We start from the raw sequence: 16878 nt of genomic DNA, 5'->3' as shown, positions 1-16878 counted from the left end.
CTCACACACAAAACAAGTGACATGTGTGGCGCACATGTATTCGGTGACCCTTTGTGCCAATATTTATGCGTTTAAATAAATAAATAATCTATCTCTAGTTATATGAAAAAGTGTTATTATTAGTATTCTTTTCTTTAAATATCACAGATTATTTGTTTATAAATGAATGAATAAACTAGTTGTTGTTTCAAATCTCTTTGGTTAAATTATACGTCTAGAAGATCTATTTTGTTCCTAAAGATAAGGCAGGTGTTTTTTAACTTAATAAACTTTCTTTCGAATATACTTTTCGGAAACGTTATCTTCACTCGTTGACGACTTGATAAGTTAGTAGATAACCAGCTAGCAAGTAGTTGATATCATTGTTGAGAAATCTTCATTCTAGAAAATAAGTGAAATGAAGACAAATGAGATCATAAATGATTAGTCAGTTATTTAGATATTGTAATCATATCACCTTGAATATTTCTATATGATAAGAAGAATAGATATAGCTCAACTAATTCGGTGTCTTTTAAAAGCTTCGGAATTTGTGGAATACATTTTGTTGAACTTTTCTGGAAAGTTTCCAGTAACTCATCTGAAGTGACAAACTCCTTTAATTTAATTCCTTTTCTTAAAGTAAGTGTATGTTCCTTTTTTTGATCCCAGTAAACTTCGTTTATCTACTTTGAACAAATCGTACATTATAATCATTCATTACTTAATTATGTCCTTCATTTCCGGTCTGAAACCTATTTGGTATGATTATCTATATACATATTTTATTCACAAGTTTTAACTCACTTCGCTCCTACAAATTTAGTTTATTAAACGTGCACACAAACAAATGAATGTACTATAAGTATGACTATCCTATCAGCTGTGATGGAATCATTCTTAAGATAACTTCTTAGGTTGAAGTCTTTGTTATGGTGACTTTGTGAAAGAGAAGGAAGCTAGCTGAAGGAAGTATGAGAGTCGAATTAAGTTGCCAATCATCATCAAGTATTCGTCAAACTTTACAATATGAAGGGGTCAGTAAAGAATACTTCAAAAAATAAAAATTTATTGATGTTAGATTGTAAAACATAACATCAGGAAGAGTGTTTACTTATTATGAGAAGTTAATAAGTATTTTGAGAATACATTTATATAACCTTCAACCTTCCATTTGCATCTTTTGGTGTGTTCTTCAGTCTGAACTGTCTTCTCGTCCAGTCTCCATGTGTTTTGTTAACACCTTGTTTTCGATGTACTGAACCTCTTCATTCTGTTTGACAACTGTTGGAACTTCAACGTCACCTTCTGCGACACAACTTACAAACAATTCACTGAAATATTTTCATTTCTGAGAAAGCGTGACTTAAAACCATAAAACAGTCGTTCAGTACTCAAAGTTTTGGGGGTATTTGAGAAAAAGTCAGTTAAGTTGAAAATATAGACCGTCCTATTGAGACTTAATGATCGGTAACTATTCTACTTATAACAAGAAAAAACAGTTCTAGGTTTAATGTCGCTAAGAATTTCTGGAGCCTATTAATGCTGAACCTCAGACTTCAGTTCAGCAAGCCTTCAATATTTGCATACTTTCAATTAATATGTAGCTGGAAACCTATTTTGATAAAAAAACAACTTATACAAAATCGTAAGCAGAGATAGATGGATGGTAGCTAACAAAGGAACAACAGATACAAATAAATTATACAAAACTGTCACTAAAATCAGTTAACTTCAGTAGCAGATTTTACCGACCATGGTTAAATGTAAAAGAAATAATAACCTACAGTATCCAATACTCTAATCTATAATGTTTGTTTATTTGATAATCTACCTGTCATAAATGAAAATATTCGGTATTAGGAAACTTATACATTCACTAAATAATGTACAAATTAGCTAAGAATAATGCATTCCAATCATTCTTTATAGTATGAACAGTCTTTAAGCATATGTGTTGCTTATTATGATGAACATAAGAAGTGCTGATTATCTTGTTTTTAAACCCTGTAATGTATAACATTAATAGTTTTCACATTCATATGTGTATTAAGAACAAATGTTTGTAAATTCATTTGGTATTGTTTCCTTGTACCTTTCTATTGTTGTTTAGGACTGTAATTGATCAGTCTCTTGTTGGCAAATGTGCATCCTATGCCGATTGCCTAGATACTGCCTTAATTCACAAGCTTTATAAACAAAGATGAATGGTGACTAACAGTGAAATCCAGGACGCGCGTTTCATCCCAGTTAAAACTTGTCAGCTGGATGTGACTGTTTTTGTATAAAATTTTGATGATTGAATGTTTTGCATTGAACAAGTAATCATGAGAATCTTGAATAATGTTAATAGTTTTATTTTAAACCAACATTGTGATAAGAAAAATAAATATGAAAATGTCTTGTAAAGAAACCTTACTGTTAAAGGTTAAAAAAGAGTTTACTGAATCTATGAAACAATCATTCATGTTTTTGTGAAATTCTTAATGTAAACTTAAACTTACATTGTACAATGATCAAAAGTTGTTTTTTTAAATAGAATAAAAATAACAGTAAATTAGGATTGATTGTTGTTGGGGGAAACTGAGATCTATACAATGAGGGGAAGATTTTATCCAGCTTCCATAATAAAACACGACAACATATTTACTAGGTACACTCATTTATTAAGAGATTTTATTGGTATTTAATGATTAATCAGTAAATATCAAACATAACTGAAATATCATGCAATTAGTTCTCTTTATGAATTATTAATAAAGCCAGAACAAATGTGGATATAGAATAATATGAATTCATTATATTTCGTGGTTTCTCATCAGCTGCTTACAACCAAATATGTATTAGAATTTTACATAGAGATAAGAAATAGTATAGAACGATTGACATAAGTGAATGTAAAAGATTGGAATGACAAAGGTTTACAATAATAACTATATATATAAGAACGGGTCAGAGGTTAATTGGTGTTAGAATCAAGGTGGTGGAGTTCAGAGACAGATAAGATACATTGTGTCATAATTTTCTTAGTAGCTCCAACTACATTTACCGATTTACATGTATGTGCCAAAGCATATACATTGGAAGAACCGAAAGGAGAGTACATGTTCGCATTTCTGAGCATGTTCCAAAGAAATTGAGGCTGCGAGGGAGTAGGACTCTCAACAGTGTAATAGCTAGGCATTTACTTGACAGCGGGAGTACCATTGACATCTCTCATGCTTTTGAAATTATTAGCAGACAAAGAAGTACGGCTGCTCTCCGTTTTGCTGAAGCGATCGCGATAAAAAAAATTAAACCGGATCTATGTATTTAAAAAGACAGTAATAAACTTGTTACTACCCTGGTGATCTGATTTTTTGTGTGTTTATTGTCTTTTGTTTGTGATTATTAGTTGAATTTTGTTAATATTTAGTTTGTGTTATATTCCACTCCCACAACCACCCTTTCACTCATACATTTCCACTCACTTGATTCTCTTAAATTATGTGGACTCTTCAAATTCTATTCAATTATTACGTAACCCATCTTATCAGTTTTTAATTCAGTGAATCCTTTATTACCTCACAATTTATTTTATCTGTCTCTGAACTCCACCACCTTGATTCTAACACCTAATAACCTCTGACCTATTCTTGCATATATATCCTTTTCATTCACCTATGTCAATTGTTCTATACTATTTCTTATCTCTATGTAAAATTCTAATACATATTTGGTTGTAAGCAGCTGATGAGAAACCACGAAATATAATGAATTCGTATTATCCTACATCCATATTTATTCTAGCTTTATTTATAATTGAAATAATGAGAATAAATCAGTGAATTCTTCACTGCAATAATATAAAATGAATACAGATTGAATATCATGGATATTATCCTGAATAAATACCTCAGAGGATTCAAACATATTCTCCCTTTTTCATCTTGTCCTTACACTATAGTGACTTAAACAGTAATATAATTATAATGATATCTATCTATTTCAGTTTTTGCCACAAAAGTTTTTCATAATATCTTACTATGAAATTTTGACACTAGGAATTAGTATTAAAAATCATCTAAATCTAGTCATTATATCATCAAAGTAGAAAAAAACGATTCATTTCTTTATATTATAATTTCACTTGTTTCTCTTATTTATGTTCTTTTTTTCATTTAAACATTTGACAGTTCAACAAGATCTACTTCTGAAGCATTCCTGGCATCAAATTATTTTGAACCAGAATTCAATAGTATGCAATTACATCGACAATATCCACAAAATGTATTATTAGATGATAAAAACCGATCAATTTGGTATTTAAGTAAAGATGAAGATTCATTACCTACTAATACATTATATGAATCATCTAATTCACGTTATCATCAACAAGAAAATTTAAAACAAACAAAAGAAAATCAACAAATGAATAAAGATAAAATGACAACTTCACAGTTACTAACTGATCAACATTCAAAATCTGATAGTCGTTTAGATTTAATTCGATCGATTGGTTTAAGTAATGATAGTTCTGATATTGATAAAAGGAATAGTTTAAGTGTAACTGAATCGATAGTAAAATCAAATGAATTATCGTCTCAAATGTATAAACCTCAAAAAATTCACAATTATCAGTCATCTATTGTGTAAGTGATTTATTTAATACTTATCTTATTAGTTTGATTATGTAATTATTTATGAATGAGATAGTCAAAAAAATTGATGTTGTACCAAGTATTTGTAGTGAACTTGATAGTGATTTAAGATATATAAACTTTTTTCTTTATAATATTTAGACTGTGAAGCTGGGTGACACGGGATCGAATCCGCCAGGGAACACCAGTTTCCTCATGATTACAGATACACATTGATGACGAGTGTCAAGTAGCACGAAACGCGGGTCCAGGGTTTCCTGTCGACTACCTTCAACCACCATCTAATCTCATTATATAGTGCACGCAGTGTCGAGTCACCTAGACTGGTGGCCACATTGCAACATGGTCGATAGCATTCGATCTGCACTAAATAAGGACTCGACACACACGACATTGGTCACCACCCAGTGATCAATCAATTGAGAGTTCTTAACCAACTATTCAATGTATCTTCTCCTGATTTACACACATTATAATAGTTACTAAGTTTATGAAATACTTTTGAAATGAGCATTCCTTTCAAATTTTGTCTATCTGTTAAGATAAATAGTATAAAACATAATACAGTCCAATAGATTATTCTCTAATAAATCTTGAAAAGACTATGAAGGTAATATTCTTTACTTCATTTCTATTATCCATTGATAAACAGTAGATGTCAATAGCCCGGACTGATTTTGATTGCATATGTAATATTTATATTATAAACAATAAAATAATATAATCGTAATATCCAAATAAGTAGAATAATTAAATTTTCTGACATTTCGTGACTTAGTGTAATCCCTTTCTTCAGAGAATAAATAACCAAATCAATTGATACAAATAGATCAGTTCTATAATAGGATAATTACGATTTGAATAGCTCATTGTTAATATCTCTGATTTTTGCACACTAATTGAATTATAAAAATAATAAATTCCCTTAACACGGAACATATAATCATTTGAGATACTTATTGAAGAGCTCTGTCTTTAGATTTTGCTCCTGAAATACATCTTTAAAACCATAGAAATTCGTATTACATCAAAGATTCTGTCATAACTTATGGCCTTGTGCTCAATCAATATATATATATATATAACGTAATGATACCGCCAATTAGAGAACAGTGAATTATCGACTACACCAATGAAGCATGAAACTTGTACGGGTAATCTAGAGTCTTTATCTGTCCTGCTTCCTGCCTAGACCTACCTATTGAGTTCACAACACCAATCTCAGCCTCTGAGATATGAATCGTGTATTTCAGATATACTGGGTTTATATACAAACTAAGTGGATCACGTCACACCATAAAATAGAAAATAACATTTGGCCAAATGCGGCTGTGAATATGGGAGATAGTAATTAATAGTCTGGGCATAACTCAAGAACAGGAAATCGCATAATAATAGTTTATAGGTCAAAGCAAAGCTTTTAATTCTTTCCGGGATATAACAAATTTATATACTCCTCATTCACAACCCTCTAAGAAAATTAGTCACTGTTCTACACAATTTGCAAAATGTACTGTATGAAACAAAATTAAGTTCTGAATGCCAAATTATCTTATAAGTAATACAGTTCTATCTAATCATTTAATATAATTATGCAACTGAGCGACATAACTTCAGTTATTTGTAAGTGATTACTCTCTATTGATTATGTGTATAGGAAGCAAACTCTTATTCATACGTATCATTATTATATGTAACTTAATTTCAATATGTATCTATTTTTCTTTTAGAAATCCGATTGAACATAAATCTATTTCACGTATTAAATCAAACACATTAGGATCACCTATGAATATTAAAACAATCAATTCACATTTATATGATAATATACAAAGATCACATAATAAAAAGACTAAATCTAAAAAAGTATCCACATCTAAACATAATAAACATGAACAACAATTTACTGAATTAAATACTTGGTGTACATGGATTCGTTTAAAAAAGACATCAACAACGGATTCTTATGGAATAGGTGTATCTGAAGGTTTATCTACTATGGGTATATTTGTTAGTGCAATTCGTCCTAATTCACCAGCTGATTTATCTGGTAAACTATATCTATATGATCGTATTTTAATGGTAAGTTACAATGAATAAATAAACCTAATCACTTTCTAACATGAATTAATGTTCATAATATATAGAGTAAGGTCGGGAAGAAGAGAATGAATAATTTGTACTGTTGTATCTTTCAAAAACAGAACAAAAGAATGAAAAGAAAAGGAAAAAAAATAAAGGAAACATTACCGATAGACTTTAATTATACGTTTAATGAATTATTATTATTATTCTTATTGAGACATGATTTAGCTTTACATTACTGTAGTATTTATCAGTATTGGGCTGTAGAGATTATTAAGTTTTTGATTAAGATCATAAATCGATTGATGTTAGACCATCATTTAAAACATGGAAGCACTGGACGGCCATTTCGTCCTATTGTGAGATTCCTTAGAAGTGCACATCCACGACCCCGCTCGAGGGATTTACTTATCCGTTTTGTTAACAAAACAACAATCTTCTTTAAAACGTTTGGTATATTCTGTAAAAGTGGTTGAAGATGCCACAGATATTTGGAGTTTGACAACGCTCTAACCAGTAACACCTTCTATTATGAATCGTGCTCATCCAACGATATCAAAAGTCAGAAGCGAGTAGGTTCGAAGATATATTTGATTGGTGATCAATATATTGAGAAGCAACTGATATAAATTGGCTAACGATTGCAGGAAAAGTTGAGCACAGAGTTCCAACTCGTGATTTAGTGCGGATGCTTGACCGAGAGTCTTTAGCTCGGTGGGTCCATTAAAAATAATGTGCTCAGCATCCGATGTCGAAGACTTACAGAGTTATTGATTTTGGGGATTTATTTACCGCCACACAGCAACCTCATATAAACGGATTAGACTTTTTAGTTCATACAAAATGATCAGTTGTTGTTATTGTTGTTGACAGTATTTGTAAATAAAAATGTTTATTTCATCATATTTTTAGTAAGTTTCCATTTTGCATTTTCAATGTACCGATTGCCTATTAACTGAATTATTTTATGTAGCCTGATTACTTTATAGTCTTAAGTTAGTTAAAATCAATGTAGAAATCAAATATTTTTATATTAAATTGCTAGAAAATGTTGTAAACAGTATTTCATTTGACTGATCCATAATGTACTTCTTTTAATTCGATGTGGTTTTTCTTAGGATTAGTTCAGTTTAAATATTCTTTTCATAACAGTTTGATATCAACTATCAGAATCAAAGAACAATAAGTAGCTGTCTCATCTTGAGAATCTTCAGCAATGTACATCCTCTACTTTATACAGGATCTAACCTTGGAATTTATTACTTTCAGACTATTGAGTTGAGATCCAATGATCCAAATTTATCTACCGATGAAATAACAAATATCTTCAAATTAGATTGTTTAAATTAATATCTTCGAATATATGAAGGGATTGAAATTTCATGACTGGTTGTATAATCTTCAAAAATATGGTTTACTAAGGTGTTTTTTAGACCTTTTTGCATCATTAAAAGGCTACTAAGTCCTAGGATTTAAACTATTTATAGCTATGACTGTAGGGAAATTTACCGGATGATAATTTTTTATTCACATAATAACTTGTGAACCTGTGTGCCCTGTTTATTGTATAACGCAACGATACCGTCAATCAGAGGGCAGCGAATTATCGATCGAACCAGTGACGCATAAAACACGTACGAGCAGCATAGAGTCGTGATTAATCTCGCTTCCTTTCTAGCCCACCCAGTTAAGTCCAGAACACCAATATCAGCCTCTGCAATATTAATCATTTATTTCAAACATACTTGGTTTATATATCAACCACACAGACCGCAACGTACCATAAACTATGAAACAACAGTTGTACAAGAATTAGCTAAATGTGGCTGTGAACGAGGGAGATAGTAATTAATAGACAGGCCATAACTCATGAATGGTAAATCGTATAATAATAGTCTATGGATCAAATTAAAGCTTATAATAAGAGCGACATGAATATGAACAGTTTAGTTACATAATAATTATACGATAGAAATATACTCATAGTATTGGTCCTTGAATGGATCCCAAAAGTTGCCATTCATTATTCTTATCGGGATATAACAATCCACTTGTATAGATGTTAATAAATAATGTATATGCAACTTGTTGGGATATTCAGGAAAATATCCCAAAAATTATCCTGTTAAGCCTAATGCTATCCTTGGACATGGAATGGTATCATCTTATTGGTCAATATTTGTTTAACGTGTCATTTTCCTACTGGCCATTATTGTACAATGTTATTTTCTATTTTATTGTACGTTGTGGTCTGCTTGACTGGTATATAAACAAAGTATGTTTGAAATATAATGATTCATAAATCCGAGGCTGAGACTTGTGTTCTGGACTCAATTGACTGGGCTAGACAGGGAAGCGAGACCAATCAAAACCCTAGGTCGTTCTACGTGTTTGCGCGTCTTTGGTCCGATCAATAATTCGCTACCCCTTAATCAGCAGCAAATATTTTTCACAGTTATAACATAACTACAACTTCCTTGAAGACAAATCTTGTAAATGCTTTTAAATTATAAAGAAATATATTACGGATAATTACTGGATTCTATTTACTATTTAATTTGGAGGTGTAATAGTTACTAAACAATATTGATTATACATTCATTGAATTTCGATTTCCAGAAAACAGATCTAAACTATTCTCACTTAATTAATCAATATGTGAAAACGTCATCAATTTAAATGAGGTTTTCTTCGGGAAATGATATCAACGAAACAACCATTAAAAATTATGAAGGACTAGGAATCTATTTCGTCTTAGTTTGGGGCTCTGACTTAGTGCATAATTACTACCTCGTTCGGAATCGGACCCAGGACCTTAAGGTTCTAATTAGAGCAAAATACGTGTATATTTCTTCCATTATTTACTTGTTATTCATTAGTTTAAATGTTTACTTTTTAAGTAATTTCAGATTACTTAATTTGTTTTTTTTTATTTATTTCAGGTCAACGATACACCAGTAGATAATTTAACCTGTAGTGAAGTGGTAAATCTTATTAGTCGTTCAGAAAAACGATTAGATTTACTAGTACAACGTCGTATCACAAAACATACACAACGAAGTAAACATTCAAATCAGAATGATTCAAATGATCTACCAAATAACTCTTTATTTACTGGATTGCCAGGAGGGGTTAAATTAGGTGTGACATGCACACCTACAATGGATAATGAACATATTAACATTACAGCTCTTTAAATATATATATAGTACAATGTATCATTCCTCCTTCTGATATATTCGAAAATCTTCCTAAGCAATTTCACTTATTTAAGATATATGAGGTAACTATGACTGAAGAAAGTTTAACCCGATGTAATTGTATTTTATTCTTATAATTGTATGTATATACTACTACTATACTACTAAATACTTGTTACTGTTATGATTTCTGTGAAACATCTTGTGATTGGTTTTTCTGAATATCACGATTTCTGCTTACAATTCAAATTTATTTCATTTAGATGAAATATTTCAATTCAATGTAACTTCAACTTTGAAACGAATCATAATTTGTTTAATGTTTTCTTTTTTGTTTTTGTTTTTAGACTTATAATTTACGTTCAAAGAGTATGGTGATAACTTTGTTTGTTTTATTTTTAAATTAGAAATTCCTGTATCTTCATTTATTTTTCATTGTTATTGAATTAGTAAATTATCTATCTATTCATTAGAAAGTTGAAACATTAAACACAAATGCTTGTTGTACAAAAATCATCAATTAGATTTCTTTTAATCTGTTGTATTACATTAATTTACTTAAATACATTTACGTCGAGTAAAAGATAGATCATTTATGCATATATATAAAAGAATACTTCATGCAGAATAAACAATAAAAAAACTGGTCATCTAACTTATCCAAAAGCTTAGATATTTAGAAATAACTCATTGTTCTTTTTTCATTCTTTATGTTTTCTGCGAGTGTTTCCGTTTTCCTTTTCCTTTTTTTTCATTTTGTCTCTGTCAATAATACACTTTGTCATTTGTTTTTATTCATTTCTGAGTTTGAAACCCAGTGATCCCTTTTTTTTAAGTGATTAGCTATGCCTTATCAACAATTAGCAATTTTTTTTCTTAGAAAGTATGTTTATAGTCGTTCTTCTCATTACCCTCTATACATTATTGTATAGTATTGACATATTTACAATAACGAAAGTTCAAACGTAGTTTTTAGTGAGTAGCAAGTTTTTCTTGTCATTTATGTGATTAATGTTAATGTTGTGAACAATTGATCCGAATATAGGAAGCGTAATGTTTTACGCATATGTGTAATTGTTTTCTATTATATGGGCTTTCTTAATTAGGAAACAGATTTCCATTTAGAGTTTCGGTTCTTTACACTGTCCATATTTATAACCTGAGAGGATTACTAAGATATCATCATACAGTCACAATTTTTTATTCAGTTGGGAAGTGACTAGAAGTAGAATCTGAAATGCACGTTTCTTCCTATTTTCGACTGGTCAGCTGGACGGAACCGAATTCAAAGTTTGATGTTCACACTGTGGCTTGTAATCAAGGTATTTTGTTCCAAACTTATAAACCGTTATTCATTGAGCCACCCGGGTTTAGATAGTGCGTCGAACATCGGAAGCAAAATATACTTGGTTCCTGTCCAGGTGTACACATGAAAACTGGAATTCTGTTATTTTCACTGAATGAGTCCTAAATAAGACAAAACGCTAGTTCTGGATCCCACTGCTAGCGACTACTCAACTTTACTAATATATAAATTGCTTAAGGCTGAAAAATAATAACGACTGAATTTTGCTAACATATAAAGGAGATGTTAAGTCAAAATAATATTAAAAATACTAGGTTGCATGGTTGATATATATTCGGCTCGGAGGCAAAGTAGTCAGTCTTTTAAGAAGCCTGTAAAACTAGCACACCAAAGGTGACCAGAAGGAGGAGATACTGGTTTGAAAGAAAGTTGTAACTGATTGAAAGCAGGGTAGCGTTATGTCGTACTTCTATACTGGATAGTTTGGGCATGTAAAGCATTCTACATCAGGTCAATGAAAATATTTGACAGAGCATATTAAAATAACTGAAAAATTATTTCTTTTAGAGAGAAATATTTATTACCACAGCCAACCCCCATTTCTATAAGGGTTGCGAGAATCCTTACATCTAACAAGGTAGGATTATTAACAAAAAAAGGCTGGTCGTTGACAAACACTCTCTAAACAGCCAGTTTCGTTACCAGAATCTGAGCATCTGTCATATGATAAATCATAAATAAAAACTAGAAATAGGTGAATTCTTCTGTTCCTTCCCACTATTCTTTACTTTTTGGTATCAGCCTGGAAAATAAAGAGGAAAAATGTTCGCATTTCAAAAAGGTTTGTAATTAAGGAGGAGTGTTTCAGCTTCAAAAACCGTGCTAAAATACATGTAGGTACAAACATATATACATATGACAGAGATATTAATTGGTGTCAGATATCCACTATACGCACAAACGATTTTTAAAAATATATATCAGCTTGTTTAAAGTACTTATCTTTGTTTTTTGGTTCATTTTTGTACACAATAAATATAGAAATGTAAGAAATATGTTGTAGAACATTAAAAACTGAAGGAAAATGAAGTAGAGGAACGAACTTGTCTTACGTGCAGTAATTATTTAGGTATTCTAGGAATCTGACAGTTTTGCTATATCTTGCTGAACTTGTCTTCTTTTTAAAAACCGGTTATGTCCTCTTGCACTGGCTTTTCTTAATATTTCACTATGATTTCTTTGTTGGTTTTCCGTGTTGCAATTGGACGTACTAGAGTTACCCGAAATTTCCATTTGAAACTGGTTCCTATAGCTGAATAAACCAATACTAGTCTTGTTTCTCCAAATATAAGTCCCTAAAGGAACATAAAGGGTCAATGGAACTGTATGATGAACGACGTACAGTTATACAAACTGGTACTTAATTTTCTGTAATGTGACAAACAAAATACAAGTCCACTTCGATGTGTAGTGACTCACATTTATCACGAGAACACGACTGGTTTAATAAAAACAATTATTATTATAACCAACTGTACCAGTGTTTGTTTTAATGTGCTTTTGTTTGACTGTGCTAATGACAGCTATATTGTGCTTCCATTCTTATTCTTACACTTTGATTGTGACTTCGCGCGGATTCGGTTACGTTCTGTAACCAAGCTTGTACCCTGGCACGATCTCGGTATCCTTTCGATACCACGAGATCGCCAGCAAATATATCTTGACTTGGTCCATTAACTGCCTTCTGATATTTGGCTTCTCGGGGATTTTATGGATTTATTTGGTTACGTTCAACCTTCACCTTCTGATTTACTTGGCACGTGTTTCTTGGTAGCGGTGTTCATAGTCAATCTCGACTCGACGCCACGCTACAGATGTAACTACTAAACTACTACACACAAAAGTTCATGCATGCATTGTAGCAAGCGAACGACTAGGCAGCTAAAATCAGGCCCGAAACCAAAATAATAACAAGTAGGCGTTCATACAGTCAGCCCAGAAAAACCGACGTATCTCACAGACATAAACGGTATACGACCAACTTAAGTTACAGCATCTAAGATGGAGCTCCATCACATTATCTCCTAACCGATTTGTTGGAGTAAACAATGAAGGCTATTCCTTGGCATATATAGTCTATACCTTACTAACTTGATGAGCCACCACATCTTGGAAACGTTGGCGCTTTTTTTCTCCAATCGAAATCCAGTGTGTGGCGTTTTTTCGTGAGTTTTTCTCTGATGTTCGTTGGCTAGCAGTATTCGCAAACGAGTATAAAATGATTATAGGATGTAATACAGGGGCTCAAATAACCTTGGACTATTAAAGACTTCAGTAACTGAGTCATTCGCACCGAACGCTTTTTGCATGTTAGCTTTAAAGTAATATGTGGTGTCATCAGTTCATCGGACATTATCTGGTACACACATGCTGATCTTCCGTTTGATGAAAACGTAATTGAATTTATCTGCGTCTTTTACTCGTACTAATATTTGTTTTTACTAACATAAGGCAATAACAATCTGGAATTCAGATCTTATCACAACGTTATACCTACATCTATCAACCCCAGTGATCAATTTAATAACAGTGATCACAGCAGTATCATATATATATTGTAATAACTATCAAGTAAAAGTAATCTAATGTCAGATAACGAAAAGAGTAAGTGATAAGTTGATTTGAAGATATCATGAGACGACATCAGCTGGGAGAGAGAAACGAAAATGGGGGACGATTTGCAAACCTATTTGCATAGTATTCCCACACAAAGGCGTACACAAAGTTATGTGGGTTTCACCGGATCACACCACATAGAACCAGATAGATCATCTTTGAATCAATAAAAAATTCAGAAGGACACTGGAAGATGTGAGAACCAGGAGAGGAGCTGACATAGCTTCAGATCGCCACCTGGTTGTGGCCAACATGAAACGGAAACTATAGAAACACTGAACAGCTGAGGAAACAGCATTACGAAGGTTCGATACAGCCTTCCTTCTATATACCAACAAACTCAAGGAATTCAAGACAGCTTTCAATAACAAGTTTCAAGCCTTACAGGATCTACTCAGTGAAGAAGAAACTACCATGTAGGTCCAGTGGAAAGGGATTGAAGAAACATTAACGTTGTAGGTCCAGTGAAATGTCACTGGGCCCTAGTCAAATCATCCGGGATTTGGGTCACTGAATGTCGAACAGATCATGGATCTACGTCAAGGTCATGGACTGGTACATGTGGTGGTAGTCTCGCAATCTTCCCTGTACTCATTCTTAGTAATATATTTCCGTAGTGACGCCCTTGTGTTAAATGGTCTTCGGAGTAGCCATAGTACTTTGATACGTCGAAGGGGTAATCCACATGAGATGCTGACTGAGAGGCATGACTTCGAAATTAATTGGTTCGTCACACCATTCCTGTCCAACTCGAATAGGCCTCCAATCATTCGATATATATAATCTACGTTGGTGATCCACAACGTCAACCTGTTAGGAGGTTCTGGGCCGCAACAGGCATCAGGATAAGGAATAGATCTCTATAGAAACCCTGGACGAGATTCAAGAAAAAAGAACAAGAGGACAGTAATTAACAACAGCCGAACAAGTGCAGAGAAAACCAAGGCACAAGGTAAACACAGTAGCAAACAAGCAAATGAAGAAGAGCATTAAAGCCGGAGGCAGAAATACATGGAAGAGCAAGCAGTGACAACGGAAAAAGCTGCAACAGAGGGAAGTATGCGACAGCTATATGATGCGATGAAAAAACTAGCAGAGAAATATAGTAAACCAGAGATACCGGTCAAGGACAAGGCGGGCAAGAAAATCACCGGGTTTCAAGAACAGAGGAATAGGTGGGTAGAATACTTCGAGGAACTCTTGAATAAACCAGCTCCATTGGATCCACCGGACATCGAAGCAGCACTTACGAACCTTCCCATAGATGTTACGTTACCAACGATTGAAGAAATCAGGATGGCCATCAGACAAATCAAAAATTGGAAAGCAGCAGGATCTGACAATGTACCAGCTGAAGCTCTGAAGTCAGGCATAGAATTAATCGCAAACATGCTCCACACTCTAGTCAGGAAGATTTGGAAGGAAGAGCAAATGCCGATGGATTGAAAAAAAGGATACCTCATCAAGATACCAAAGAAAAGACATCTGGGCAAATTTGTGAACTACATATGCATTAAATTACTGTTCGTTTTAAAAGACGTTTTCAACAGTGTTCCTCAACCGGATGAAGGACTGAGGAGACGCCCAACATTGAGATTAACAGGCCGGATTCCGTAAGGATCGGTCGGGAGCAGACCAAATCACGAAACTAAGGATCATCGTTGAACAATTAGTTGAATGGAAATCGTCAGTATACATCAACTTCATAGATCATGAAAAAGCGTTTGACTGTGTGGATAGGAGAACATTAAGAAAACTGATTCGACACTATGGAGTACCTGAGAAAATCGTCAACATTATACGGAATTCCTACGACGGATTTCAGTGCAAAGTCGTGCATGGAGGACAGCCGGCAGGAGCATTTCGGGTGAGGACCGGAGTCAGATAAGAATTCTGAGTCTCTCCATTTCCCTTTCTTCTGGTGATCGACTGGATGATGAGCACCTTTACATTTGAGAGGAAACATGGAATACAATAGACAGTCCTACTGTACGGAACTGAAACTTGGAGAGCAACCACAACCATCATCCAAAGTGTAAAAGTATTTATCGACAGTTGTCTACGCAAGATACGCATTATCCGTTAGCCGGATACCATCAGGGAGAGAACAAGACAACTACCAGCTGAAGATATTAGGGAAAAACGTTGGGAGTGGATAGCACATAAATTTTGGAGTCACTGCAATTTCTGTGCAGAAACTTCTCATTATGACGTCCGTAATTCCTTGTCTCTAGTGAAACAAGCTTATTCTAAGTCATCTCTCTATATGAATTACTTTACCTGTGAATTTTCCAGACTATGTAATAACTTACCACAATCTATCCGTACGTTAGAATCACTCCCATTAATTGTTCGCTGCATCGATGCATACTGCTCTTCTGAAAGTGCTCTGAATGTTCTAGCACTTGTAAGTGTATCTCATTCCACAAGTGATATTATAGGAACTTTGAATTTTTAGCCATTTTTATTGGTGCATTCCCTGAGTAAAGCCACCTACTTGCTGTCACTTTATGTTAACACAGACCCTAGCAACTTTAACTAATTTGGATGATATCTAACATCAACAGTATATCACTGTGTCACGTGACACATGCATTTCGGTAGACCTGATTGACATATTTTGATAATCACTGCTTTGATGCTCCGTGCTACCTGTTTTCGTTTTGATTTCTCTAGTTGTAGATAATTATTATGAATACGATCTGGCACAGGAAATGACCTTAATCACACCGTTCATAAATCAACAGGCTGTCCATTTAAGAAAAATTAAAAGTCCTCGGCTGATGCGTCGGATCGCTGTAATACATGTACTACCTGAACAATTACTGAACTAGTATACTTAAAACTTTCTTCTATCACATGATTGTTCTATTCATCTCATGTTATTATTTATATAAAATTGATCATGCCTGTAAGTGGCATAAATTCTGTAATTACTATTTTCATAATATATAAATTATTATACAATTGGTCAATATATGGATATATCACT

The 16878-nt window shown here is 33.0% G+C and overlaps 1 protein-coding gene across 1 annotated transcript in view; it reads left to right on the top strand.

The window, feature by feature from the left end:
- The window catches only part of GRIP1 (Glutamate receptor-interacting protein 1), a 125931-nt gene extending 114377 nt beyond the window's left edge, over positions 1–11554 (top strand). The window contains exons 14-16 of the mRNA XM_035730535.2: positions 4155–4610; positions 6350–6701; positions 9647–11554. Coding sequence (XP_035588039.2) covers positions 4155–4610; positions 6350–6701; positions 9647–9901 — 1063 coding nt within the window. The 3' untranslated portion in view covers positions 9902–11554. The remainder of the gene's footprint in view (positions 1–4154; positions 4611–6349; positions 6702–9646) is intronic.
- Positions 11555–16878: the final 5324 nt, after the last annotated feature.

The sequence above is a fragment of the Schistosoma haematobium genome, chromosome 1, assembly GCF_000699445.3.
Source record: "Schistosoma haematobium chromosome 1, whole genome shotgun sequence".
Taxonomy (NCBI): Eukaryota; Metazoa; Platyhelminthes; class Trematoda; order Strigeidida; family Schistosomatidae; genus Schistosoma; species Schistosoma haematobium.
This window is presented reverse-complemented; position numbering and strand designations above follow the sequence as displayed.